This window comes from Nerophis lumbriciformis, linkage group LG08, assembly GCF_033978685.3.
Source record: "Nerophis lumbriciformis linkage group LG08, RoL_Nlum_v2.1, whole genome shotgun sequence".
Lineage (NCBI taxonomy): Eukaryota > Metazoa > Chordata > Actinopteri > Syngnathiformes > Syngnathidae > Nerophis > Nerophis lumbriciformis.
Window position 1 is genome coordinate 38,665,769 of NC_084555.2, and position 25,859 is coordinate 38,691,627.

Here is a 25,859-nt window from a genome sequence, read left to right on the forward strand (position 1 = left end):
TCCACCCATTTTGTTTTATTTCTAAAGTCTTGATTCAAAATGCCTATTTCCTATTACGGTGTATATATATATATAAAAAAAACACATTATGCTGTGGATCTCCAAAGAGGAAACAAAATGACAATGAACAAATTGTGAATTAAAACATCCTTACAATAAAAAAGGGCATTCAAACAGATTCACAACTATTTTAAGGGTGTTCCAGTGTTGTCCTGTTGCATTAGGCTCATCACCGATCGGAGCTTCTCATTTTCCTTTGAACAAACAAAATGCATTTCATTAGTGTCGTGTGGTGAAAACACCCACTCTTTCGAGAAACGCTAGACAGTAATAATCACCGCCTGAAGTCTTGTGTTGTCTTTCTTTAGCTGCACCAAATATTCAATCCTTTGTTTGTGGTTTTTATGTCCTACCAGTTTTCCATTCTCTTCTGACAGCTGAACATTCTGCTTACGTAAAGCCTCATTCTCCTGGAAGAGGAGTCACTATCACTTATCATGTGATGGGAAACATTTTCAAGTTACACTGCGTAGAAACACAAATCTATGGGGTGCTCTTACCTTGAGGAGCTTGTCCTCATCCTGCGTTCTCAGGCTCAGCTCACGAAGTTCGAGACAGCGATTTCTCAATTCTGTTGTCAACTCCTGAACACAAGTCTGTGACTGGGCCAACATTGATTCTTGTGCCTGCATTCTAAACCACAGAGGAACACAGCTTGTTAGATGTGCGAGTCATGAACAAGTCGTTCAGACGTTTTATATACTGAATAGGGACTGTCTTGTTTGTATCTTCGTTTACTTGTTCACTTGCTACGATGTCGCTAATTGTGTAACATTTTCTCTAACTGAATTTTGTACAACTGCCTAAGTTGCATCACAGGCTCTACAAAATAAATGATACACTCGCTAAGCCCATTGGCTTCTCTTAAATGTAAAATACAACCTTAAGTTTGACAGACTCACAGGTAGGCTATAATGGAACTTTCATTTACTAATACCTCTATTTGCAATTTTTTTGGTTTACACCAAATATGCCTGTGTGCGAACCATGTCTCGGCGTACGAACTTTATCAGAGGGCCAGGATGAATTGTAAGTATATGAATTCATTCACTGCTCTTTCACATTGGTAAACAAAATGGTTAACCTAACTAAATACACCAGAAGCTTCTCTGTTGTAAACTAATTGAAAACAATATTAGCAAACAAAAAAGCCATTTTTCAGATATGCCATGGAACAGTTTTCTTGCAAAAAGTGCAGCGTGCTTCATATCAAGTGTTTTCATGTAACAACAACCAGAACGTCAGTAATGATAGAGGAAAACACAATATATTGTCTGTGAAAGGGACTATTAGCATCTCTGTTAAAGCTAAATGGTTAACTTCTGCAGTGTTTTCGCGGCTGTCAGAATTGAGCAAACAGATAAAAACATCAACAGTACTACTACTATATGCACACAAAGTTGTGAAAAACCTCAAATAGAATTTGGATGTACTCTCCAGTACTCCCTCGAAGGAATCCAAAAAAAGATGGTACTCTGAGATGCTGTTTGGTCCATAAGCATAAACAGTCAGGACCCGTCCCCCCCACCCGAAGGCGGAGGGAAGCTCTCGTATACATACACATATATACAAACCCCGTTTCCATGAGTTGGGAAATTGTGTTAGATGTAAATATAAACGGAATACAATGATTTGCATATCATTTTCAACCCATATTCAGTTGAATATGCTACAAAGACAACATATTTGATGTTCAAACTGATAAACATTATTTTTTCTGCAAATAATCATTAACTTTAGAATTTGATGCCAGCAACACGTGACAAAGAAGTTGGGAAAGGTGGCAATAAATACTGATAAAGTTGAGGAATGCTCATCAAACACTTATTTGGAACATCCCACAGGTGAACAGGCAAATTGGTAACAGGTGGGTGCCATGATTGGGTATAAAAGTAGATTCCATGAAATGCTTAGTCATTCACAAACAAGGATGGGGCGAGGGTCACCACTTTGTCAACAAATGCATGAGCAAATTTAGGGATTTCACCATCTGCGGTCCGTAATATCATCAAAGGGTTCAGAGAATCTGGAGAAATCACTGCACGTAAGCAGCTAAGCCCGTGAACTTCGATCCCTCAGGCTGTACTGCATCAACAAGCGACATCAGTGTGTAAAGGATATCACCACATGGGCTCAGGAACACTTCAGAAACCCACTGTCAGTAACTACAGTTGGTCGCTACTTATGTAAGTGCAAGTTAAAACTCTCCTATGCAAGGCGAAAACCGTTTATCAACAACACCCAGAAACGCTGTCGGCTTCGCTGGGCTTGAGCTCATCTAAGATGGACTGATACAAAGTGGAAAAGTGTTCTGTGGTCTGACGAGTCCACATTTCAAATTGTTTTTGGGAAACTGTGGACGTTGTGTCCTCCGGACCAAAGAGGAAAAGAACCATCCGGATTGTTATAGGCGCAAAGTTGAAAAGCCAGCATCTGTGATGGTATGTGCGTGTATTTGTGCCCAAGACATGGGTCACTTACACATCTGTGAAGGTGCCATTAATGCTAAAAGGTACATACAGGTTTTGCAGCAACATATGTTGCCATCCAAGCAACGTTACCATGGACGCCCCTGCTTAATTCAGCAAGACAATGCCAAGCCATGTGTTACATCAACGTGGCTTCATAGTAAAAGAGTGCGGGTACTAGACTGGCCTGCCTGTAGTCCAGACCTGTCTCCCATTGAAAATGTGTGGCGCATTATGAAGCCTAAAATACCACAACGGAGACCCCCGGACTGTTGAACAACTTAAGCTGTACATCAAGCAAGAATGGGAAATAATTCCACCTGAGAAGCTTAAAAATGTGTCTCCTCAGTTCCCAAACGTTTATTGAGTGTTGTTAAAAGGAAAGGCCATGTAACACAGTGGTGAACATGCCCTTTCCCAACTACTTTGGCACGTGTTGCAGCCATGAAATTCTAAGTGAATTATTATTTGCAAAAAACAAATCAAGTTTATGAGTTTGAACATCAAATATATTGTCTTTGTAGTGCAATCAATTGAATATGGGTTGAAAAGGATTTGCAAATCATTGTATTACATTTATATTTACATCTAACACAATTTCCCAACATATGGAAACGGGATTTGTAGTTTGTCTCTTTTATCCGATTATTAATCGAATAACCGAAGTAATAATCGACAGATTAATCGATTATCAAATGAATCCTTAGTTGCAGCCCTAATATATATATATATATATATATATATATATATATATATATACATACATACATAAATACACACACACATGCACACCACACATGCACACCACACATGCACACAAACAAAGTGTCTTCAAAGTGTGCAGTTTTTATACTAAAATGTTTTTTTGTTGAGGCTAGAACCAATTATTCATGTTTACATTGATTCTTATGGGGAACTCTGCTTCAATATACAAACTTTGCGGTTTAGAACCAAATAAGTTCGTAAATCGAGGTTCCAGTGTACTCGAATCACGGGAGTTTTACTGACTGACAAGTGCTCGCATGAGTGTGCACTCATGGTCTGCAGGGGCTTAAGTGAATCGCTTACCAATGCAAAATATAAAAACTACTCCTTTTTAAGACTGAATCGATGTTCCGAATGTTGTGGACACTGAGTGTAGACAAACAGGTGCTTACTTTTTTTGAGTGTCTGAAAGTCTTTGCATCACTTTCTCCTGATCAGGACAAATGGAATAACATTGATAAAAAGTAAGATCAAAGCAAAACACCAAAGTTAGGATGAACTACCGGTACTTTAATCGCAAACCTTCTCTTCTTTTTCCTCTTGTAGCTCTTCAAGAATGGACTGCTTGATTCCTTCAATGAGCTGCTCGCTGAAAGTTCAACAACACCACAGTCACAATGAGGCACAAATGCAAACTGTATGATATTGTAGATTATGTTATAAAAAGGTGTAATGAACTACACCTGTTTGCAGTTCTGCTCTGAGGCAGCTTGCTATTATTGGTATAAAACTGGTCAAGCAAACCCTGAATCTCCATGCGGACCTTCTCTTTCTCATTCAACTGTGCCTGAGGTTGAAAGAAACATAGCATTGATGTGCATTATATGTAGTAGAACTCTTGCAAAACTTAAACGCTGCTGACTTGCAATATGCAATGATATTAAAACGGCATAAAACTTAGTGGTTAAAAACTATACTTTGAGCCGTTGAATCTCCTCATTCTTTGCCGCTCTCTCAGCATTGAGCTCAGTTAAGAGGAATTCCATGGTCATCATGGAGGACCGTCGATTCTCCAGTTCTCTCTCTTGGCTTTCCAAGATCTGGGTCAGGTCTCTGCTAAAGCTCCCCGGGGTGCAGGGGGTCTAGAATGAGAGTGTGAAAGCAACGTGTTGGGACAAATCCATACAGCAGAGCTATGAGCACCCTTTGAGGAAAAAAGGAGGAACATTTCTATCAGCACAAAGTGCTGCCACGCAAACCCTGAAAGAAAATTTTGTAAATCAAGACTACATTTCTTGCAATTGTGTCCATTTCTACACAACATTTTACTTTTAGATTTACCAACGTCTTTTGGCTGTATTTTTGACACATCTCCCATGCCACAGAATTTTTTTATTTTTTTTTAGTACGGTAGATAAAGACAAAATCCACCACCATCAACAAATGTACACTAAATTAACATCACTGATACAGCTATATACAATTTATGTATATACATCAATGAATATATAAAGTTAGAATGATTACATAATCAACTAAAGTAATAGCCATGCATCACTGAAAGGTGGACAAAATATATTTAAAAAATGCATTTTAATTATACTGTAACATTTTGTAAAGTCACAGTTTTCACTGTGATTATTTACTTAGGTTTATCTTTTTCATATTAAAATATTTAATTGAAGCCTATACATATAAAATATCTAACCGTTTATCTTAATTTTGTAGTTCAAGATTCAGTTTATATGTATTATAAATAATAATTTAACATGGTTAGGAGATTTAATTAATTTTTATCATATTCCATGGTAATGCATAGTTTGTCTTCTGAATGTGAACCAGCTCAATCCAGCAACATGATCTTCGAGTGTGACATGGCCACGTGTATATGTATATGTATATATACATATACATATATATATATATATATATATATATATATATATATTTTGTCCCACGATTCAATTCAATATCGATTCTTGGGGTCACGATTCGATTCAAAATCGATTTTTTTTTTCAATTCAACACGATTCTCGATTCAAAAACAATTTTTTTCCCGATTCAAAAGGATTCTCTATTCATTCAATACATAGGATTTCAGCAGGATCTACCCCAGTCTGCTGACATGCAAGCAGAGTAGTAGATTTTTGTAAAAAGCTTTTATAATTGTAAAGGACAATGTTTTATCAACTGATTGCAATAATGTAAATTTGTTTGAACTATTAAATGAACCAAAAATATGACTTATTTTATCTTTGTGAAAATATTGGACACAGTGTGTTGTCAAGCTTATGATATGCGATGCAAGTGTAAGCCACAGTGACACTATTGTTCTTTTTTTATATTTTTTATAAATGTCTAAAAAATTTAAAAAAAAAAAAAAAATTTAAATAAAAAAAAAATTTTTTTTTTAAAAATGATAATCGATTCTGAATCGCACAACGTGAGAATCGCGATTCGAATTCAAATCGATTTTTTCCCACACCCCTAATATATACATATATATATATATATATATATATATATATATATATATACACACACACACACATACATACATATACATATATGGTCGCAGTTGGGTGTTCCAACAGGACAATGACCCCAAACACACGTCAAAAGTGGTAAAGGAATGGCTAAATCAGGCTAGAATTAAGGCCTTAGAATGGCCTTCCTAAAGTCCTGACTTAAACGTGTGGACAATGCTGAAGAAACAAGTCCATGTCAGAAAACCACCAAATTTAGCTGAACTGGACCAATTTTGTCAAGAGGGGTGATCAAAAACTCAACCAGAAGCTTGCCAGAAGCTTGTGGATGGCTACCAAAAGCACCTTATTGCAGTGAAACTTGCCAGGGGACATGTAACCAAATATTAACATTGCTGTATGTATACTTTTGACCCAGCAGATTTGGTCACATTTTCAGTAGACCCATAATAAATTAATTAAAAAAAAATAAAACTTCATAAATGTTTTTTGTGACCAACAAGTATGTGCTCCAATCACTCTATCATAAAAAAACAAGAGTTGTAGATAATGGAAACTCAAGACAGCCATGACATTATGTTCTTTACAAGTGTATGTAAATTTTTGATCGCGACTGTATATATACCGTATTTTTCGGAGTATAAGTCGCACCGGAGTATAAGTCGCACCTGCCGAAAATGCATAATAAAGAAGGAAAAAAACATATATAAGTCGCACTGGAGCCCGGCCAAACTATGAAAAAAACTGCGACTTATAGTCCGAAAAATACGGTACACACACACTTGTATGTATATAATGTATACACACACACACGTATAAATGTTTTATATATATATATACAGTACATATATATATATATACAATATATATATATATATATATACACACACATATATATATACAGTGTTGGGTTAGTTACTGAAAACCAGTAACTAGTTACAGTTACTAGTTACTTTATTTCAAAAGTAACTCAGTTACTAACTCAGTTACATACACCAAAAAGTAATGCGTTACTGTGAAAAGTAACTATTTAGTTACTTCTTTTTTTCTTCTTTTTTTTTTAAAGCTCCCATTAATGCCCTTTTTGCCTTCATTTCAGTACTGTTATTGCACTGGAGAATAATACAATCTGTTGATCAACTTGACATACATTTTTATTTTCCTTTTAACATAATTAATGAAAAACAGTGCAACATAAAAAGGCATTCCTCCTTTCTTTAAACTTGGACCAATGACCATGAATAAAAAACAAGTTAAAGTGCAACATAAGAAGGCACATCATCTTCCTTGAAACATAAAGCCTGACATCTGGAGTGATGCTGCTGTCTTCCACACTTGGAGCCATGGATTGTAGAATACTTGTTTTCAGTGGCAGGATCATTGACACAGATGGTGAAGTTTCAGTGCTCAGTAGAGATGGAACACTTATGAGGGGTTTAAGCACCTGGAGGACCTCCATAGAGCAGGTCAGCAGCAGGAAGCATGAAGTGCTCTAAAACTTGCTGGTAGACGGCTGCGTTGACCCTGGATCTCAGGAAACAGAGTGGACCGACACCAGCAGATGACATGGCACCCCAAACCATCACTGATGGTGGAAACTTTACACTAGACTTCAGGCAACGTGGATCCTGTGCCTCTCCTGTCTTCCTCCAGACTCTGGGACCTCGATTTCCAAAGGAAATGCAAACCAAACCAACCCAAACCATCAGTGATGGTTTGGGGTGCCATGTCATCTGCTGGTGTCGGTCCACTCTGTTTCCTGAGATCCAGGGTCAACGCAGCCGTCTACCAGCAAGTTTTAGAGCACTTCATGCTTCCTGCTGCTGACCTGCTCTATGGAGATGGAGATTTCAAGTTCCAACAGGACTTGGCGCCTGCACACAGCGCAAAATCTACCCGTGCCTGGTTTACGGACCATGGTATTTCTGTTCTAAATTGGCCCGCCAACTCCCCTGACCTTAGCCCCATAGAAAATCTGTGGGGTATTGTGAAAAGGAAGATGCAGAATGCCAGACCCAAAAACGCAGAAGAGTTGAAGGCCACTATCAGAGCAACCTGGGCTCTCATAACACCTGAGCAGTGCCAGAAACTCATTGACTCCATGCCACGCCGCATTAACGCAGTAATTGAGGCAAAAGGAGCTCCAACCAAGTATTGAGTATTGTACATGCTCATATTTTTCATTTTCATACTTTTCAGTTGGCCAACATTTCTAAAAATCCCTTTTTTGAATTAGCCTTAAGTAATATTCTAATTTTGTGACACACGGAATTTTGGATTTTCATTTGTTGCCACTTCAAATCATCAAAATTAAATGAAATAAACATTTGAATGCATCAGTCTGTGTGCAATGAATAAATATAATGTACAAGTTACACCTTTTGAATGCAATTACTGAAATAAATCAAGTTTTTCAAAATATTCTAATTTACTGGCTTTTACCTGTATAGTTCCGCTGGACGTCCACCCGTCTGTCATGAGCGCAACAGATGATGCTCGGGATAGTTCATCCACAACTTTTTTCTTCTCCTGCTCATAAAGATCTGGCACAATCTTATTGCTGAAGTGGGTGCGCGACGGGATGTCGTAACGTGGTTCAAGCACGTTCAGCATGTGTTTAAAACCCTCGTTTTGCACAACCGAGTCTGCACTTATAAACACACCGATTCAATGGCGGGGGCGTTCAAGCTCCTCCGTTACTCCGTTCGCCATGACCACGCTGTGTGTGGACTGAACGTGCCAACAACTTTTTTTCCCCACACCCACACCCACACACACATAGACCGCGCCTCTTTTCTTCTCTCCGGCTTGTGACAGAGGAAGATTCAGAAGAACGACACCGCAGCGCTTCTGTTTCTAGCCGATACTACATCAAAAGTAACGTAAAATAACGCAGTAACGCATCATGTAGTAACGGTAACTAAATTACTGAATAAAAAAAAAAAACGCGTTAGATTACTAGTTACCGCCGAAACTAACGGCGTTACAGTAACGCGTTACTTTGTAACGCGTTAGTCCCAACACTGTATATATGTATATATATATATATATACATATATATATATATATATATACATACATATATGTGTTGTTTTGTTGTTGTTGTTGTCTCTCTCTGTCTTATCCCCTTTTTGTCCCCGCAATTTCCCCCTCTGTCTTCTTTGTTCTTCTTTCTGTGCCCTCCTGCTCTGGACCGAGTGCGCCAAACATTAAATACATACATTTAATAAAGTCAAATACAAAACAAAACAAACAATTATGTACTGCAGATATGGGCATCTACATCAACAATATGATTTGCCCGAGTGGTTGGACAAGACATGTAAAAAAATTAAAAACAAATATTGTCAGACACAAAACATAGTTGATACGCTCCTGCATCAATTTTCGTCACATCAGCCTTCCATTTAACTTTTGCCATGTTCGTCCTTTGTTTACAATGAGCTTGCAAACTCGCTTACTATCATAGCACTTTTTTAATGATAAGGATGTTAAATGTTACTTAAGACTGTCTGCCCGTCTGTGGTGTCATCGCCATCAATCATCAAAACATAGAATGGCGGAAACCTACTGTGGTCGAGAAAGGTCACAACAAATGCAAACGCCACAAAACAATTGCTTGTATTCCGACAAGTGATTTTTTTCCTGGAAGTGAAAACCAGTGGTGATCAACAAAGCTAAGATGGCAGTTGTACTGCAAGTACACAAGGGGCTTAGTGTAAATGTTCTGTTTTTGCATTGCGCAATATTATAGTACACTCTTTTAGTGTATTTACGGTAACTCCCAGCATGCATTGCTCTATGTGCGGGCTCCGGTTGTTAGTCTGTTATGTGAACGGCAGTGGCCGGTTTGTTATTGTGTTCCCTGAACTTAAACTCAGTAAAGTATACATATACAAAGAAGAAGGTTGTCGTCATTGAGTTATCACTTAGATCTTCCTGCAAAAAGCAGATGAGAACATTTTTTAACTATGCAATGGAATAGATTCCTATACTTTATCAAAAAAAATATTTGTCTCGTGATAAAGGATTATTGGTCAGTGCAGTTCCTAAACATATCGAACCATCATGTGCTCTTGATGCCATTCTACACGACATGGAGGTCTACAACTTCTATGTGTATGGTTGGATCAAGGACATTGGTATCAAGACTCACCCAGATAAATATGCAATTGATCAGATAAGGTTGCATTTCATTATTTAACTTTGTGTCTACAGTCAGGTTTGTTGCCTGCCCTTGCTGTTGCACGTGCCGTTTAAGAGTATGTGTATTTTTCCCCATCTTTTTAAAAATATAACTGTAGATCTCAACATTGTGTATGTGCTGAAAGTTGCCTTTGATAACTCTTTTAGGTTTTGCTTTCATTTGATTTATTTTACTAAGATTCACCGAGTTGGTGCTTTACGGAACACTAGTAGCAAAAATGTGTCTTAAATACAAATAATATCAAGATAATACTTAAATGGGAAATAATGAACGTTAAAAGTATAACAAACAAACCTTTAACGGAGTGGTCACTGCAAACACGTGCATTCTTCGGCTCCGCTCCCTTATACTGGAGTGCATGGTACTTATGTCATCTTTTTTCATAAAATCTTGCACTCTTGCACCATTCTTGATAACCTCTCGAGGAACTCTGAAGAAACGTTTATCCTTTTTGCAATTTAAACGATTCGTACAGCCGGAAACAATGCAAGCATAGGGCATCTTTCTTTGAGAAAGGCTAAATGGCGCATAGTAGCCATTGAGACAGACGCTGGCTTGACCACCACGCATATTCAATGAGCCGGACGTGATGTCATTTTGAATCCAAGCAGTATTATATTGGCACAACACAACAATTTTCAGATACAGCACGATTGTAAACCCCACAACAAAATACTAACCCCGTTTCCATATGAGTTGGGAAATTGTGTTAGATGTAAATATAAACGGAATACAATGATTTGCAAATCCATTTCAACCCATATTCAATTGAATGCACTACAAAGACAAGATATTTGATGTTCACACTCAAACTTTTTTTTTTTTGCAAATAATAATTAACTTAGAATTTCATGGCTGCAACACATGCCAAAGTAGTTGGGAAGGGGCATGTTCACCACTGTGTTACATCACCTTTTCTTTTAACAACACTCAATAAACGATTGTGAACTGAGGAAACTAATTGTTGAAGCTTTGAAAGTGGAATTCTTTCCCATTCTTGTTTTATGTAGAGCTTTAGTTGCTCAACAGTCCGGGGTCTCCGCTGTCGTATTTTACGCTTCATAATGCGCCACACATTTTCGATGGGAGACAGGTCTGGACTGCAGGCGAGCCAGGAAAGTACCCACACTCTTTTTTACGAAGCCACACAGTTGTAACACGTGCTGAATGTGGCTTGGCATTGTCTTGCTAACCCATGAAAAAGATGGCAGCATATGTTGTTCCAAAGCCTGTATGTACCTTTCAGCATTAATGGTGCCTTCACAGATGTGTAAGTTACCCATGCCTTTAGCACTAATGCACCCCCATACCATCAAAGATGCTGGCATTTGAACTTTGCGTTGATAACAGTCTGGATGGTTCGCTTCCCCTTTGGTCCGGATGACACGATGTCGAATATTTCCAAAAACAATTTGAAATGTGGACTCGTCAGACCACAGAACACTTTTCCACTTTGCATCAGTCCATCTTAGATGATCTCGGGCCCAGAGAAGCCGGCGGCGTTTCTGGATGTTGTTGATAAATGGCTTTCGCTTTGCATAGTAGAGCTTTAACTTGCACTTACAGATGTAGCGACCAACTGTATTTAATGACAGTGGTTTTCTGAAGTGTTCCTAAGCCCATGTGGTGATATCCTTTAGAGATTGATGTCGGTTTTTGATACAGTGCCGTCTGAGGGATCGAAGGTCACGGTCATTCAATGTTGGTTTCCGGCCATGCCGCTTACGTGGAGTGATTTCTCCAGATTCTCTGAACCTTTTGATGATATTATGGACCGTAGATGTTGAAATCCCCAAATTTCTTGCAATTGCTCTTTGAGAAACGTTGTTCTTAAACTGTTTGACTATTTTCTCACGCAGTTGTGGACAAAGGGGTGTACCTTCGCCCCATCCTTTCTTGTGAAAGACTGAGCATTTTTTGGGAAGCTGTTTTTATACCCAATCATGACACCCACCTGTTCCCAATTAGCCTGCACACCTGTGGGATGTTCCAAATAAGTGTTTGATGAGCATTCCTCAACTTTATCAGTATTTATTGCCACATTTCCCAACTTCTTTGTCACGTGTTGCTGGCATCAAATTCTAAAGTTAATGATTATTTGCAAAAAAAAAGGTTTATCAGTTTGAACATCAAATATGTTGTCTTTGTAGCATATTCAACTGAATATGGGTTGAAAAAGATTTGCAAATCATTGTATTCCGTTTATATTTACATCTAACACAATTTCCCAACTCATATGGAAACGGGGTTTGTAATATAAAGCCGCAACACAACTTAAAGCCACAAAGGACACAACCGACACAACAAAAGAGCGGAGCTAGATTTTTTTTTAAATTTAAACATGTGTCGTGAACATATTAGATTTGCCATGCTTGTCCAATTACGTTTAGCTCGCAACCTCACTTGCTTTTAGCTTACCGGTACTTGTATCTTAACACTTCAAGACTTGTTAATATTCCGTGAATAACTAAAATACCAACATTTTCTTTACATCTTATTTTTTGTTGATATTTCATTAAAAAGAAAAATGGTAGTGATATTTTGACACAAAAATGTATGTTTAAAAAAACACAGATTTAAGGCGTTTTTGCAGAAATTTCACACGCCTAATACAGAGAATATAGAAAGTGTACTGTACGTACCTTGAGTATTGATTTAGGTGTTGACTCCACATCTATGGTTTTCTCCACAGCTTCGTGCTGCTGCTGCATCTGCATCACACACAGCTAGTATTATATGACAAAATTATTATTGGAATAATTTCTTGATGAAAAAAAATTACTTCTTGCTGTAGGTTTTGTATCAGTACATCCTTTTGAGCAGTTTGCTCTTGAGCTGCTTGGAGGTGGCTGCTCTGCTCATCCAAGACCTTTGTGAGTCTTTCCACCTCCTCATTGGCATAAGTCATTTCTTCCTGCAACACCTCAACCTGGCACACACACACACAAACACAGTGACTTTGACTGTCATTGTACCTGACTTTAAATGACGTGATGGCATTTAACTGACACTGAGTGCCCTGTTAAGCGCAATCACCTCTATTTTGTTAGATGCAATGCTCCTCTCTAAAGTTTCCTTCAGTTCTGTGATTTCTGTGTGCATCTTAAAGTTTTGCTCCCGTATATTTTCTCGTTCCAAGCAGGCAGCGTTGTACTTGGCCTGGAGAAGCAATCACAAGACACAGTAATTTAGCCACAGGAAGGAGGAAAAATAAGGGCCGTTCTAACCATAACCTGAATAAAGGTAGAACATGTGCGGTATTGAAGCGGAATTACCATCGTCATGTAAACCTCTAAACGTAAATTAAAGCACTTCCTCGTTCACAGAGGATAATTGCATGGTACAATTTCATAATGAGAATAAATTCCAAACATAAAGTTTACAATTGTTTATGTATTTCTTGCGTACCCTTTGACTAACAACCATCTAAACAATACCGCCACATGGCCCAAGACATGACTGATGAAACAAAAGGTCTTAAGTACAGTAAGGTCTGTGATGTCGCCCGAAAGATGGCTAATGGTCTGGTCCTTGTGTCTCAGCTCACTCCGGACATCTCTGGTTTGGTTGATCAAATCAACAAAGACATCCTGACATAGAGGGAACAAAATTAAAATAATTTCAGTTCAGTCTGGCAGAATATACAAGTAAAAACATGGAGTCATTGGACAACAAATCAATTGCACATACTTTGTCCTGTTCTATTTTCTGTTCCAGGCCTTTTATAGTTTCATTGGCAGATGATTGGTTCTGCTCTAGATGATCAAGTTTGGATACCTTTGAAATTACATTGAGCGGGTGAAAAGAAGTAGTGTAGAATTTTAATAAGAAATATATAATGATACTTACATGCTGGTGGATTTGTACGGTCATGTCTGAGATTTGTTTTCTAAGCTCTGTGTTCTCTTGAACAGTTTCACCAAGTTCTCTGAAAGCACACAAGATGACTTATGTCAAGTAGTCATATGTTCGCAGACTATCATGGACTCACTTTGATATACTTTCTTTGTTTTCTCTTAACTGGGAGGTCAGCGTGCTTGTGTGCTTCTGCTCCAATTCCAGGAAGTTGTTTAGTTCCTAGAGCAAGAAACAACACCAGAACTTCAGTTATTTGACAGGTCACAATTTAGGGAGAGAAGTTTGAGTTCACTGACTGCAATCTGAGCCTGCAGTGCACCCATCTCATTCTGCCTGTCCGCCAGCTGCTGTCTCGCATGATCCGCATCAAACTTGGCCTCGGCTTGCAGCTGGTCAAAAGAATCCTGCAGAGTCCGATGCTGCTCCAGGAGCTGCTCCCACTCCAGCCTGCCACCAAAACATTGCTGATGTCATACCTACCGTACAGCAGTGGTATTCGACTCAAATTCCAATATTTACAATCAGAGAAAAGTTGGAGGTGGTAAGGTCAGAATGGACATGCAGGATTTAAGGCTATGTTTAAAAACTGAAATAGCAAAAATAAATTAAAATGTAAAAAAAAACCAATAAAATAGACTCTGAAATAGACAACAAAAAAAAGCCTGAATTTCCCCCCGGGGATCAATAAAGTATCCATCTATCTGAAAGAACATTAATTAGCAGCTCTTGTGCAGTGAATAAATATGTCAGAAGTAAGGTGGATTGTTCCTGTTGGGCTCTAAGATTGCTTATTAGCGAGGTGACAAAGGCGAACGAATCGAGTCTTTCAAACTGACCTTCTAGGTGAACGGTGAGAACAGAGTTCCTGTCGAAAGTTGTTCGGGAGACATTTTTTTTAATGAAAAATGCCCACGGTGCCTCTTTTACTGTTATACCAGGGAAAATTTGATATTGGCGCCCAAAAAAAAGTACTTCAGCAGGTAGAGTTTCATTTACATTGTTATCATGTATTATAAACCTATTTACGTTTTATTCCGTTTTGTATATTTATTTCGGTATTGTTAAAATGTTGGTAGAAAGTTTTACTTTGCAGGGGCTTAATTTGTAGCATGCATATTTTTTATTGGGCCAGAAAGGTTTTTAGGTATGGGAAAACACTAAATAGTGATCTCATTATCAAAGCTTGGAGATATGGCACTACCTAATAGAATGCATACAACAAGCCAAAGTAAATTATATTTTCAGAATAGTTTCCACCAATACAGCAAATATTGGTGAAATATTAATGACAATTATTATGTTACAAATATAACCGCTACAAGAGATTGTTTCCTTACAAGAGTAGGTCTTTTGAACGGGTCTTCAAGATTCAGCTCCCTTCAAAAAGGCGTAAGTCACATCTCTACTGCTTATTTTCTGTGCCTTCAGGAGGAGGTGCCTCCTTCTAGTGTGTACCCCGCCTTCCGCCCGAATGCAGAGGGACAAGCGGTGGGAAATGGATGGATGGAGTTCAGTATCAAGTGAATACATTTGGCGGAAATTATTTTGCTTTGTTTAAAAGCGGTGTTTCACATTACCACAGCCTTTGAACATAATGAACCACCTGGTTTCATGCATCCAGAGGGAAGAATGTACCGTATATGAATGAGTCAGTCAAGTATTCTCTTCACTCTGTCTTGACAGCGCTATGTCTATCAATAGGTGTATGTTGTCTTTCTGTCCTCTCTTTGATCTTTTTTCCCACATTTGTCACTTTCTCTACGTGTGTATCACTTGTTTTACTGTGTCACTCTTTTCTTTCGATTAGAATTACACGGGATGGTTAACTCACCGAATTTCCTGATCCGAGCAACTGTAGAGTCTAGAATAACTGCCAGTCAAAATAGAAGGGCCCCATCAAAATACTTAAATTATGTATTGACTACCGGTATATGTCCAGCAATCTGCCAGTTTGTGACTCCTGCAATACTGCAATGGCCAATGCAGCCACACCTACTGGACTTTGTCGAGCTGGAGCTGTGCGGTCATCAGACTGGAGGAGAGTTGGCTTGTTTCCCTCTGCTGCTCGCATTGCTTGTCACCCAGCTCTTTTTTCACCATGGCCAGCTCCTTGTCAGATGACTGCAGTACCAGACGTAGATCATGGATCTCACTTCTCAGGACTGAACGTGGAAGAAAACATTTTCTTTTCACCACCTCAAATAAGTATGTACAGTGGCTAAATAACATTGAAGCGACAGAAATGGCACCTCCTGCAGCTTCCTGTTCAGACTGAAGGTTCTGTTCCAGACTGTTGATTGTTTCCTGCAATTTGAGCTGCTCTTTGTTCTTGTTAGTGCGCTCAGTTGAAAATTGCTGAAGCAGGTTAAAAATAAAACATTAATCTAATTTCATAAACTTGTTGAATAGTGTTAGAAAACATGAAGAAATAGCTCACTTCATCCTTTTGGCCAGATTCCTGAGACATTATAAAGATCTGCTCTTCTAGTTTTGCTATTTGCTGCATCAGCCTGCTGTTCTTTAGCTCCTCCTCTCCTAACTGGGACCGCACATGACTCGTTTGCTCCTGAGGAGAAAACAGATATAGTACATTCGATCGTACAGTAGACTACATTACTTATTTGAGAAAATAACTCTGACCTGGACTTGACGCAGCTCTTCAGTCAGCGCCATCTCAGCCATGTCTGAAGGGGGCGACTCGGCCCAAATGTCATCTGTGTTATCGTCAGTGCTGGTTAAGTGCTCTGGGCTCGACAGAGGCACGAGACGAGAGCGAGAGCGCAAGTTGTACGCTTTGGTGGGAGTGGAGAGAATCTTAATATTTAAAAGGAAGGAGAGTTATAAGAAAATGGCAGTAACGGAAGACACAAACTAACAAATACATTAAAAAAATGAAATCATGACCTACAAAGCCTCTCCAGGCTATTTTGCATATTTGTTGATGATGCAAATATACATATTTATACATATATATATATATATACACACGCACACACACACACACACGATTGTCTAGTTTGGCTTCAGCACTGTGATGCTACCACATCAATGAAAAATGACGCGCCAAATGTCGCCAAGGAAGCTGATTTTAAACAAAAGTTAAACGCATGCTAACGCATTTAGTGAATGTAACACAAACACAAAATTATATATTTGACCACTTTTTTTATATTTTAGGGGAAGCTAAACTTTCCGTGCAGTCTTTAGCAATCGTCACTGCTGTATATCTGGCATCACATGTTACAAGAATGCCGCGGATAAGAGAAGTCGGCAGGTCAGATCCATGACTTCAGGACAAGGATTGGCTCTCAGGGCTGGGTGGGTCTGGCTGGAGTGCAAAGCGGGCCTGTGCGCGTCCCACCGCTGGAGAGCCGCCGCCGCACCACTGTCCAACCCGCCAGCCGCCATAGCAAAGATGTGGTCGCGCCTCGTCTTACCGCTTATATTTGATCAAAGTTTTTCAGTGGCCACATTTTCTGCGCATCACCAGTCACTAGTGCTTAAATAATATAGGTTATATATCCATTCATACAATATACTACTTTAAATTTGATAATAAATAAAAAAAATAGTACTAATTTTTAAAAGGTGTGGTGGCCTGAATTTAGCATGGCGCCACGCCACGATCAGATACATTATAGGGGAAACGCTGATCTCATTTCAGGCATCTGAACATTACCTTCAGAGTTTCCACATGAATTCTGTTCAATTCAGAGACTTCTTGTTTTTTGTAGGCATTGGTGGCTTCCAGAATGTTCTCCAAATGCTTGTTGGACTTGTCAAGGTATCTTTTGTCAGACTCCAATTGAGACATTTGCTTCCTGAAAACAAAATATATCCTTAAACTTTGCAGAACATTTGAAATAACAGACGTTTGTCTGTTAGAGAGCAGGGTTACAAAAACTAATTTTAACATTTGTCCTAATTTCCCAGGGAATAATTGTGAATTTTTAATGCACAAGCCAGGTGGCTAGCAAAGTATTTAATATTTCCTTACATGCATTTGTTTTTTATAACAACACTCCAGGCTTACCTGGTGATGTCCTTGTACTCTTCAAAGGCCTGTAGAGCTCCTGTGAGATCAGACTGTTTTTGCAGCAGCTGAACTTTCAGCTTCTCCATTGCGGTTGCAGTAAGAGCATCTGCAGCCACGGAGGTCAAGGCACCCACTGGAGCTATAATGCAAAATTAGATTTCTGACATTGCTAGTAATATAAATGTATCTGGTCACTCATCCCTTTATTTTTTTTGCTACTTTTTCTGTCTGGGTCATGTGGCTAGCTGGAGCCTATCCCAGCATACTGTGGACGCAAGGTGGTGTACATTGTAATGTGAACTGATAGCAAATAAAACAAGGGTGTCAAACCTTTTTCACCAAGGGCCAAAAAAAAAAAAAACGTTTCTGATGGATTCAAAAGTCCAAATAATTTTATAAAAAAGGATAAAATAATCCAAATGTACAAACAGCACTAATTAAGCTACAAATCAGCATGCATCTCAGCTTTGTATGATTAGCGATATAGTGTTTTATTACTACCTCTGCCATGTATTTGCTCGGGTTTGTCTGTCTGTATAGCGTAGCTCAAAACATATTTGGGCAGACTAGGATTAAACTGTCAGGAAATATCAGAAAAGGCATAAGGAACAAGTTATTAGGTATTGAATTCAGGACTTTTTTAAAGGATTCTTTACAATTGTTTGTGATCCTAAATCTGTTTTTGAGATCTTTTAGCTGGGTTATTAACAAAATCTGTTGTTTTTCTCTTGTTCTTTTTTCCGATAAATAAGAAATAATAAGCCCTCTCAAATCAGTTTATGGCCCTCAGGGCACACTTTAGACACTCCTGCAATAAACAGTTATGAGTACCGTACACATCTTACTACCTGTGACACTCTCAGTTTCAATAGCCCTCTGGAAGTCTTCTTCAAGCTCAGTAGCAACTTGTGCTTCAACTGCTTCAGAGTTCGCCACTGACACAATGGCGCGAAGTTGACAATTCTCCTGTCTGAGGCTGTAGTTCTCTGCTGCATAGCGAGTCATCTTTGGGTGGTTGTCAACCTTAATATAAAAAATTTAAAAACAATGCATTAAAAATGGATGTGAAATATTGAGTATGAATGACATAAATAAAATGTTCACCTGGTCTCGTAAAATACTAATCTCTTCCTTTAGCTTGTCAATAAAAGCCTGTGACTCCTCGTCGGTTAGTGAAGCACATCCTGCCTTTAGTTTCTTCTCAAGGCGACTGATATGATCCTCACGGAACTTGACAATCAGACGACTCGAGTGGATGAACTTGTCTTTCTGGGCCCAGGCCTCCTCTAGCTGAGACAGCTTTTTAAGCAGCACCTGGACACATCAATGCAAGTACTGTACTTCTGAACAAATACCACTTTCTGCCTGGTTCATGAAGGACAGGCCCAAATATAATTAGTTATATTACAAAAGTTGCTAGGATGTAAATGGACAGACAGGATAGTACCATTTTCATTCCAGAGATGAGGGCTAAACAGCAGTACCGGTAAATGAAAAACATCAAATAAAAGGATCTATTAGGGCTAGATGATTATGACAAAAATATTGATCACCATTATTTTGATTGATATTGTAATTACAATTAATTATTTGAAAACATGAGTATTTATTATACCAACAAAACTCATGTAAATATAGTTGAGAAAAATCTGGATATAATTAAGTAAAGAATAAATCACAACAAGTAAAGTTATTTGGTGTGTAGTTTTTTTCCAGCACCTAAGGTGTTGTCCAGGACTGAAATAAACTAAATCTCCCAGAGTGTTCTGTGCAGCGCGGGGCGCCAAGGTACAGGCGTGAAACACAGTAAGCAGGAAGTGAAGAGTGCTCATAGTTGATGAGAGGAATTGTTTATTTGGACATTTCCTGAAAAACGTAAACATAATTTATCAAAACTCTTTGAGCTATCAAAGGGAGGTAAGAAAATCTGCGTTCCGCAAAGGTTTAATTACGTATTTACGTAATTAAAAGTTAGATTGTAAGTTACTTTTCTCAGAAACAACATATTCCAGATATAAACATGTCAACTGTGGAGGACACTGCTTGTCAGAAAGTAAAAGTTAAAAGACATTCAAGCGAACATTATTGTTTTACAATGGATGTTTACATTGTCACCTAAAAGAAACGTAACTCAGTCTTTAATATTTGCTTAAAACAGTGGACGTCACTGAGCAATTTCTTGCACTTAAAAATACATATTTTAAGTAATAAATATGATTAGAGCATTACGTTTGTGTTCAATTATAGAGAGTGTGTTTATCCGGTGTTCAATTATAGAGAGTGTGTTTATCCTAAACATTCCTTCCACTTCAATTTACACACTAACATTTGTAACTTTTTTTTTTTTGACAAATACCGCAACAATATCATACTGTGGACATAATACTGTGATAATATTGTTCGGTGAGATTTGATACAGTGACATCCCTAGTATCTAGAGGGGTCTTAATATTAGGGATCGACCGATTATCTGCGTCGATATTTAGCATATTGACGTATAATGATATCGGCCTTTTTACAATACATACACACATTATACTAGTATTGAAGAATAAAAAAATGGTGCTCCTTTCTGCTCAGACCGCCATCCCTGTACTTTTCATGTTCAGCTAAATTTTAGAGTAAATGCATATCAGCTCCAAATGTCAGTTATCAGCCTCATTGACTACTAATAATCGGTATCAGTATTAGACCTGAAAAAAATATATATCCATCAACCTCTAGTAACTATAGCAACAAAGTTTCTACATTTGACAACTCTGAGCCCTCCTGCTCCAATTTCATATTATAATTCTTATTATATTGTGGCAGGATTAACAAACCAACTACAACAAATAAAAACACATTTAAAAAAGATGTCCCCTACCTTCTTCTCCTCCTCACGTTTCCTCCACAAACGAACAGCGGCTATAAACTTAACTTTATACGATGCAACGTGTTCAATATCTATGCATGGTTCTGGCGAGAGAAAAATTTATAGAAAAATATCTGATTTAGTGGAATTGCAGTTAGTGTTTGATGTGAGTATTTCTGGATATTGGGAGACCTGGTCCTCCTGGTGCTACATCGCTGCCATTATGCAGTGGCTGAGATGAGAGAGCCTGTGCAAGCTGCTCCTTCAGCTTCTTCAGCTCAGCCTGTAGCTGCCTCACATTTCCCTGTGTGTCTTCATTGACAATAGCCTATAAGCAATAACAGAAACAGAACATTCATAATCTGCTCTGTTAAAAAAATATGTAGTGTTTAGTTACCTTGTTCTTGATCAGCTTTGCTCTCTGGGCAAACTGCAGGGTAGACAATGTTTCCCCAAAGCATTTTGATCCAGGATGAACGTTAGCAATGATGCAAGTCTTTGCATTTCCTCCCAGAGAATCCTAAAATGGTTATAAAGTAATGTCATTATATATTTTGCTTAATCGGATCAGTAAAAGGCACTAAAATGTATTTAGCCTCTGTAACCACTGACCCGTAACAGGAATGTGAGTTTAGAGTCTCTATAACAAATGTGGCGATTCTTCCCATTAGATACATCCACTAAAGCCATAATTACTTGACCAAGGCACATAAGTGAGCGGTTGATACTACTGGCTTCCTGAAATGAAAACAAGTGCAGACACAGCTTTCAACAATCTCACACACACAAAAACTTAGGGAGCCAATGATCGAGAACCTTTACCTTGAGTCTGGAGCCGTCAGTGTGTGTGTCTTTCTGCCTCTCTGAGCCCGCCAGGTCCACTAGGTTAAGCTGAGAAGTCCTGATATTCACCACTTCATTTATGGAATCCTTGGACTCCAAAATCATGGTGAACACAGCGTGAGACCTCGAAGACTCGCGGTTCATGGAGGTGGAGGACACTCTGCGATTACGCCAACCACAAGACAACACCTGACCATGTCACAAGTTGCAGAAGAAATAATAAAAAAACATGTTACATTTATGGGCAAAAAGAGAACAGCACCAAGTCGATTTCCATGTGTGTAAACATACTTGGCCAATAAAACTGATTCTGATAACAGATTACATTGGTAATGCCAACCTGGTAAGCTTCTGCAGCAGAGTTGACATACTTCTCCACTGCCCCCTCCACAAACACCCCCTTCTTGATGTTTTCTCTGACAAACAGGCTAGCAGAGGCTGTGTCCAGTAGGTCAAATACTTGTTCATTGTAAATCTCAATGAATGAACATTTACACAGAAAACTTTTGGACTGAGACTGAGAAGGGGGAAAAAAAACATCATAGTTTAAATAAATTCTTCATATCACTTGCATAATGATAAACTACCAACCCTTTCTGCTTCTCGGTTGATGAGAAAGAACAGGTACTCAAAACTACGAGGAATAACACCCCGCAGTTCATCTGTAAAGTTGTCCAACTCAGAAGGTCCTGATAGTGGAAGAAAACATTTCCATTATTTAATGAAACCAATTGTACACCAAGGGCCTGATTTACAAAATGTTTGCTTGTACTAAAACATGTGCAAACTTGATGGCATAAAAAAGCTGATCTCCTAAACACGTGCAAAGTGGACTGTGTCTCCTAAGTGAGCAGAATAATGCGTGCAATCCATTTTGCATCTCTGCCTTAATCATTATGCAAAATATATGCTGATCATTAAAATGCCCACAATAGTATGATAAGAAAATGCAAATATATAAAACAGCACGATCAATGTGGTTTATGAAAATTGCTCATCGCTTTTTGGGGTTTTACAAACCCTGTTTCCATGAGTTGGGAAATTGTGTTAGATGTAAATATAAACGTAATACAATGATTTGCAAATCCTTTTCAACCCATATTCAATTGAATGCAATACAAAGACAAGATATTTGATGTTCAAACTCATAAACTTGATTTATTTTTTTGCAAATAATAATTAACTTAGAATTTCATGGCTGCAACACGTGCCAAAGTAGTTAGGAAAGGGCATGTTCACCACTGTGTTACATGGCCTTTCCTTTTAACAACACTCAGTAAACGTTTGGGAACTGAGGAGACACATTTTGTAAGCTTCTCAGGTGGAATTCTTTCTCATTCTTGCTTGATGTACAGCTTAAGTTGTTCAACAGTCTGGGGGTCTCCGTTGTGGTATTTTAGGCTTCATAATGCGCCACATATTTTCAATGGGAGACAGGTCTGGACTACAGGCAGGCCAGTCTAGTACCCGCACTCTTTTACTATGAAGCCACGTTGATGTAACACGTGGCTTGGCATTGTCTTGCTGAATCAAGCAGGGGCGTCCATGGTAACGTTGCTTGGATGGCAACATATGTTGCTCCAAAACCTGTATGTACCTTTCAGCATTAATGGCGCCTTCACAGATGTGTAAGTTACCCATGTCTTGGGCACTAATACACCCCCATACCATCCCAGATGCTGTTTTTTCAACTTTGCGCCTATAACAATCCGGATGGTTCTTTTCCTCTTTGGTCCGGAGGACACGACGTCCACAGTTTCCAAAAACAATTTGAAATGTGGACTCGTCAGACCACAGAACACTTTTCCACTTTGTATCAGTCCATCTTAGATGAGCTCAGGCCCAGCGAAGCCGACGGCGTTTCTGGGTGTTTTGATAAACGGTTTTCGCCTTGCATAGGAGAGTTTTAACTTGCACTTACAGATGTAGTGACCAACTGTAGTTACTGACAGTGGGTTTCTGAAGTGTTCCTGAGCCCATGTGGTGATATCCTTTACACACTGATGTCGCTTGTTGATGTAGTACAGCCTGAGGGATCGAAGGTCACGGGCTTAGCTGCTTATGTGCAGTGATTTCTCCAGATTCTCTGAACCCTTTGATGATATTACAGACCGTAGATGGTGAAATCCCTAAATTCCTTGCAATAGCTGGTTGAGAAAGGTTTTTCTTAAACGGTTCAACAATTTGCTCATGCATTTGTTGAGAAAGTGGTGACTATCACCCCATCCTTGTTTGTGAATGACTGAGCATTTCATGGAATCTACTTTTATACCCAAACATGGCACCCACCTGTTCCCAATTTGCCTGTTCACCTGTGGGATGTTCCAAATAAGTGTTTGATGAGCATTCCTCAACTTTATCAGTATTTATTGCCACCTTTCCCAACTTCTTTGTTACATGTTGCTGGCATCAAATTCTAAAGTTAATGATTATTTGGGGAAAAAAAATGTTTATCAGTTTGAACATCAAATATGTTGTCTTTGTAGCATATTCAACTGAATATGGGTTGAAAATGATTTGCAAGTCATTGTATTCCGTTTATATTTACATCTAACACAATTTCCCAACTTATATGGAAACGGTGTTTGTATTTATTTAGCATGTTTGTAAGGTAGGGCAAACTGAAACTCTTCCACACGGCTGTGAGAGAGGAGTGCTCGCGCTGCAAAGACATGATGGACAGATGAGAATCCTCTGTCCTCTGTGTACATTTCTACATATTTGGACAGTCAAAAATAATAAATATTAGACACCTTGTGTATTCAGCACCATCCTTTTATAATTTCAAAGCTGCTAGATGACTTACGGGCTAATTAAAACAAATTCAATTGATGTGTTTTGGTGTCCTCTAATATCTTTCAATGACAATATGTTTTTCTGTATAGAATATATATTACTAACATATATCCTATATGATTAAAAAAAAAACTTCTTGAAGTATGCATTTTAATGTCTTGAACACAGTACTGTAGCTTCCCTCTCTCGTGCAGTAAAAAACAAAAAAAGAGAAAAAAAATAATTGTTAATGTGATGCACTACACGACTGCTTCTAAAATGCCGATACAAAGTGGTAAATGTCTCCTGATTGTTTGAAAACATAGCAAAACACCAAGGCATGATAAAATGAATGTGCAGTAAATGAGAGTGTCTTCATGATGATGACATGTATTTTACATGCAAATCCTCATTTAAATAAGGTGATCTGGACCACTTTTCAAATGCACACACAGTATTAGTAGATCGCACGCAACACACTCACTAATAGTATGCGCAATTGTATAGATAGAACACACTGTTTAGCATGAGGTAATTAGATCTTAGTAAATCAGGCCCTAGATCTAAACTGAATTCTCACCTAGCATGGTGAACGTTTTCCCTGAGCCTGTTTGGCCACTGCAAAATAAATATAACAATTAATTGCCAACAAATACCCATACAATTGTTTTGTGTCATATTGAAAACTAAGTCAACTCACTAGGCAAAAATGGTACCGTTGTATCCATTCATGCAAGACTCTACAATACTCTTGGCCACACTGGAGAATACAGAGTCCTGTCGGAGAACGACACAAGGTACACATCACATAACACCTCTCATGTATGTGTGACAATCCAGTACAAGATAAATCAACAAAAGTTCCCCCAAACCTGTGACGTGTCAATGTCAGCGACATGATCATAGGTGAAGGTTCGCGGCTCGGGTTTTGAGAGGAGATGTATGGTGTTTGGTAAGATGACTTTGAGACACAGACGCTGATCTCCATCTGTGGTCAGTCCAGTGCCCCGAGTCAGAGGTCGTACCCGAACAAAAACTTTTATTGAATCACTGTCACTGCTGCAAGACCAAAATATAACAGAGAAATAAAAGAAGAGGTAGATTGGAAAAGCAAATTATGTCTATTGTGTGGATGTAGCTGATTTCTTTACAGTGGGAAATGTGGCTAATAATTGTTTAGTGGTGAGTTGTAGGTTTACCAACCTGCCAGCAAACTGTTTGGAATCGCTCACTCCTAAAAAGTATAAGGTTCACATTAAAAAAAGTTATATTCACGTACATATTTTGCAGTTTATCAAAAATAGAAGAGACAACTCGCTGTACTCGCGGTCTTTAACTCAGTCGAGTCGCGTACTCACCGTGTAACTCTTAGGCATTGTGGCGCTTACATAGTACATATTAGACATAAACACTTTGTATATTACCTTTTGCGCTGCAATTCATTGTTGACCCCAAAATAATCGTTGTTATATAGAAAAGTGAAAATGATTCATTGTTTTTCCGCCAAAAATGAGGGAAACTTTGTTTACAACCAAATTTGGCGGGTTGATTAACTGAACTTCCTGCT

General features: G+C 38.5%; 1 protein-coding gene across 2 annotated transcripts; it reads right to left on the reverse strand.

Annotated features, from left to right (window-relative positions):
- On the reverse strand, window positions 1–25,859 carry kif15 (kinesin family member 15). Of its 2 annotated transcripts, none has more exons than XM_061968005.2 (35): window positions 25,717–25,859; window positions 25,496–25,526; window positions 25,165–25,351; window positions 24,993–25,069; window positions 24,873–24,910; window positions 22,109–22,206; window positions 21,858–22,034; window positions 21,497–21,706; window positions 21,287–21,412; window positions 21,072–21,194; window positions 20,867–21,002; window positions 20,687–20,778; window positions 18,925–19,134; window positions 18,669–18,843; window positions 17,818–17,959; window positions 17,464–17,605; window positions 16,425–16,598; window positions 16,222–16,350; window positions 16,034–16,139; window positions 15,781–15,946; window positions 14,081–14,231; window positions 13,918–14,003; window positions 13,776–13,854; window positions 13,617–13,703; window positions 13,412–13,516; window positions 12,963–13,085; window positions 12,709–12,855; window positions 12,569–12,637; window positions 4,211–4,375; window positions 3,977–4,080; window positions 3,816–3,882; window positions 3,686–3,723; window positions 561–693; window positions 339–470; window positions 1–254 (listed from the first exon to the last, which is right to left on the reverse strand). In XM_061968005.2, the coding sequence occupies exons 1-35, from the start codon at window positions 25,733–25,735 to the stop codon at window positions 186–188; spliced, it is 4,113 nt and encodes a 1,370-aa protein (XP_061823989.2). In that variant the 5' UTR covers window positions 25,736–25,859; the 3' UTR covers window positions 1–185. The 2 variants fall into 2 exon arrangements, with proteins under 2 accessions (XP_061823989.2, XP_061823988.2); XM_061968004.2 differs by having other exon boundaries at window positions 12,569–12,652.

What these genes read in the sequence shown, in the direction of transcription:
- kif15 (XM_061968004.2), bottom strand. An exon ending in TCCAAACAGTTTGCTGGCAG is followed by an intron (nt 25,352 to 25,495) that starts GTTGGTAAACCT and finishes TTGGTCTTGCAG; the next exon opens with CAGTGACAGTGATTCAATAA. An exon ending in AGGAGATTCAACGGCTCAAA is followed by an intron (nt 4,081 to 4,210) that starts GTATAGTTTTTA and finishes TTTCAACCTCAG; the next exon opens with GCACAGTTGAATGAGAAAGA.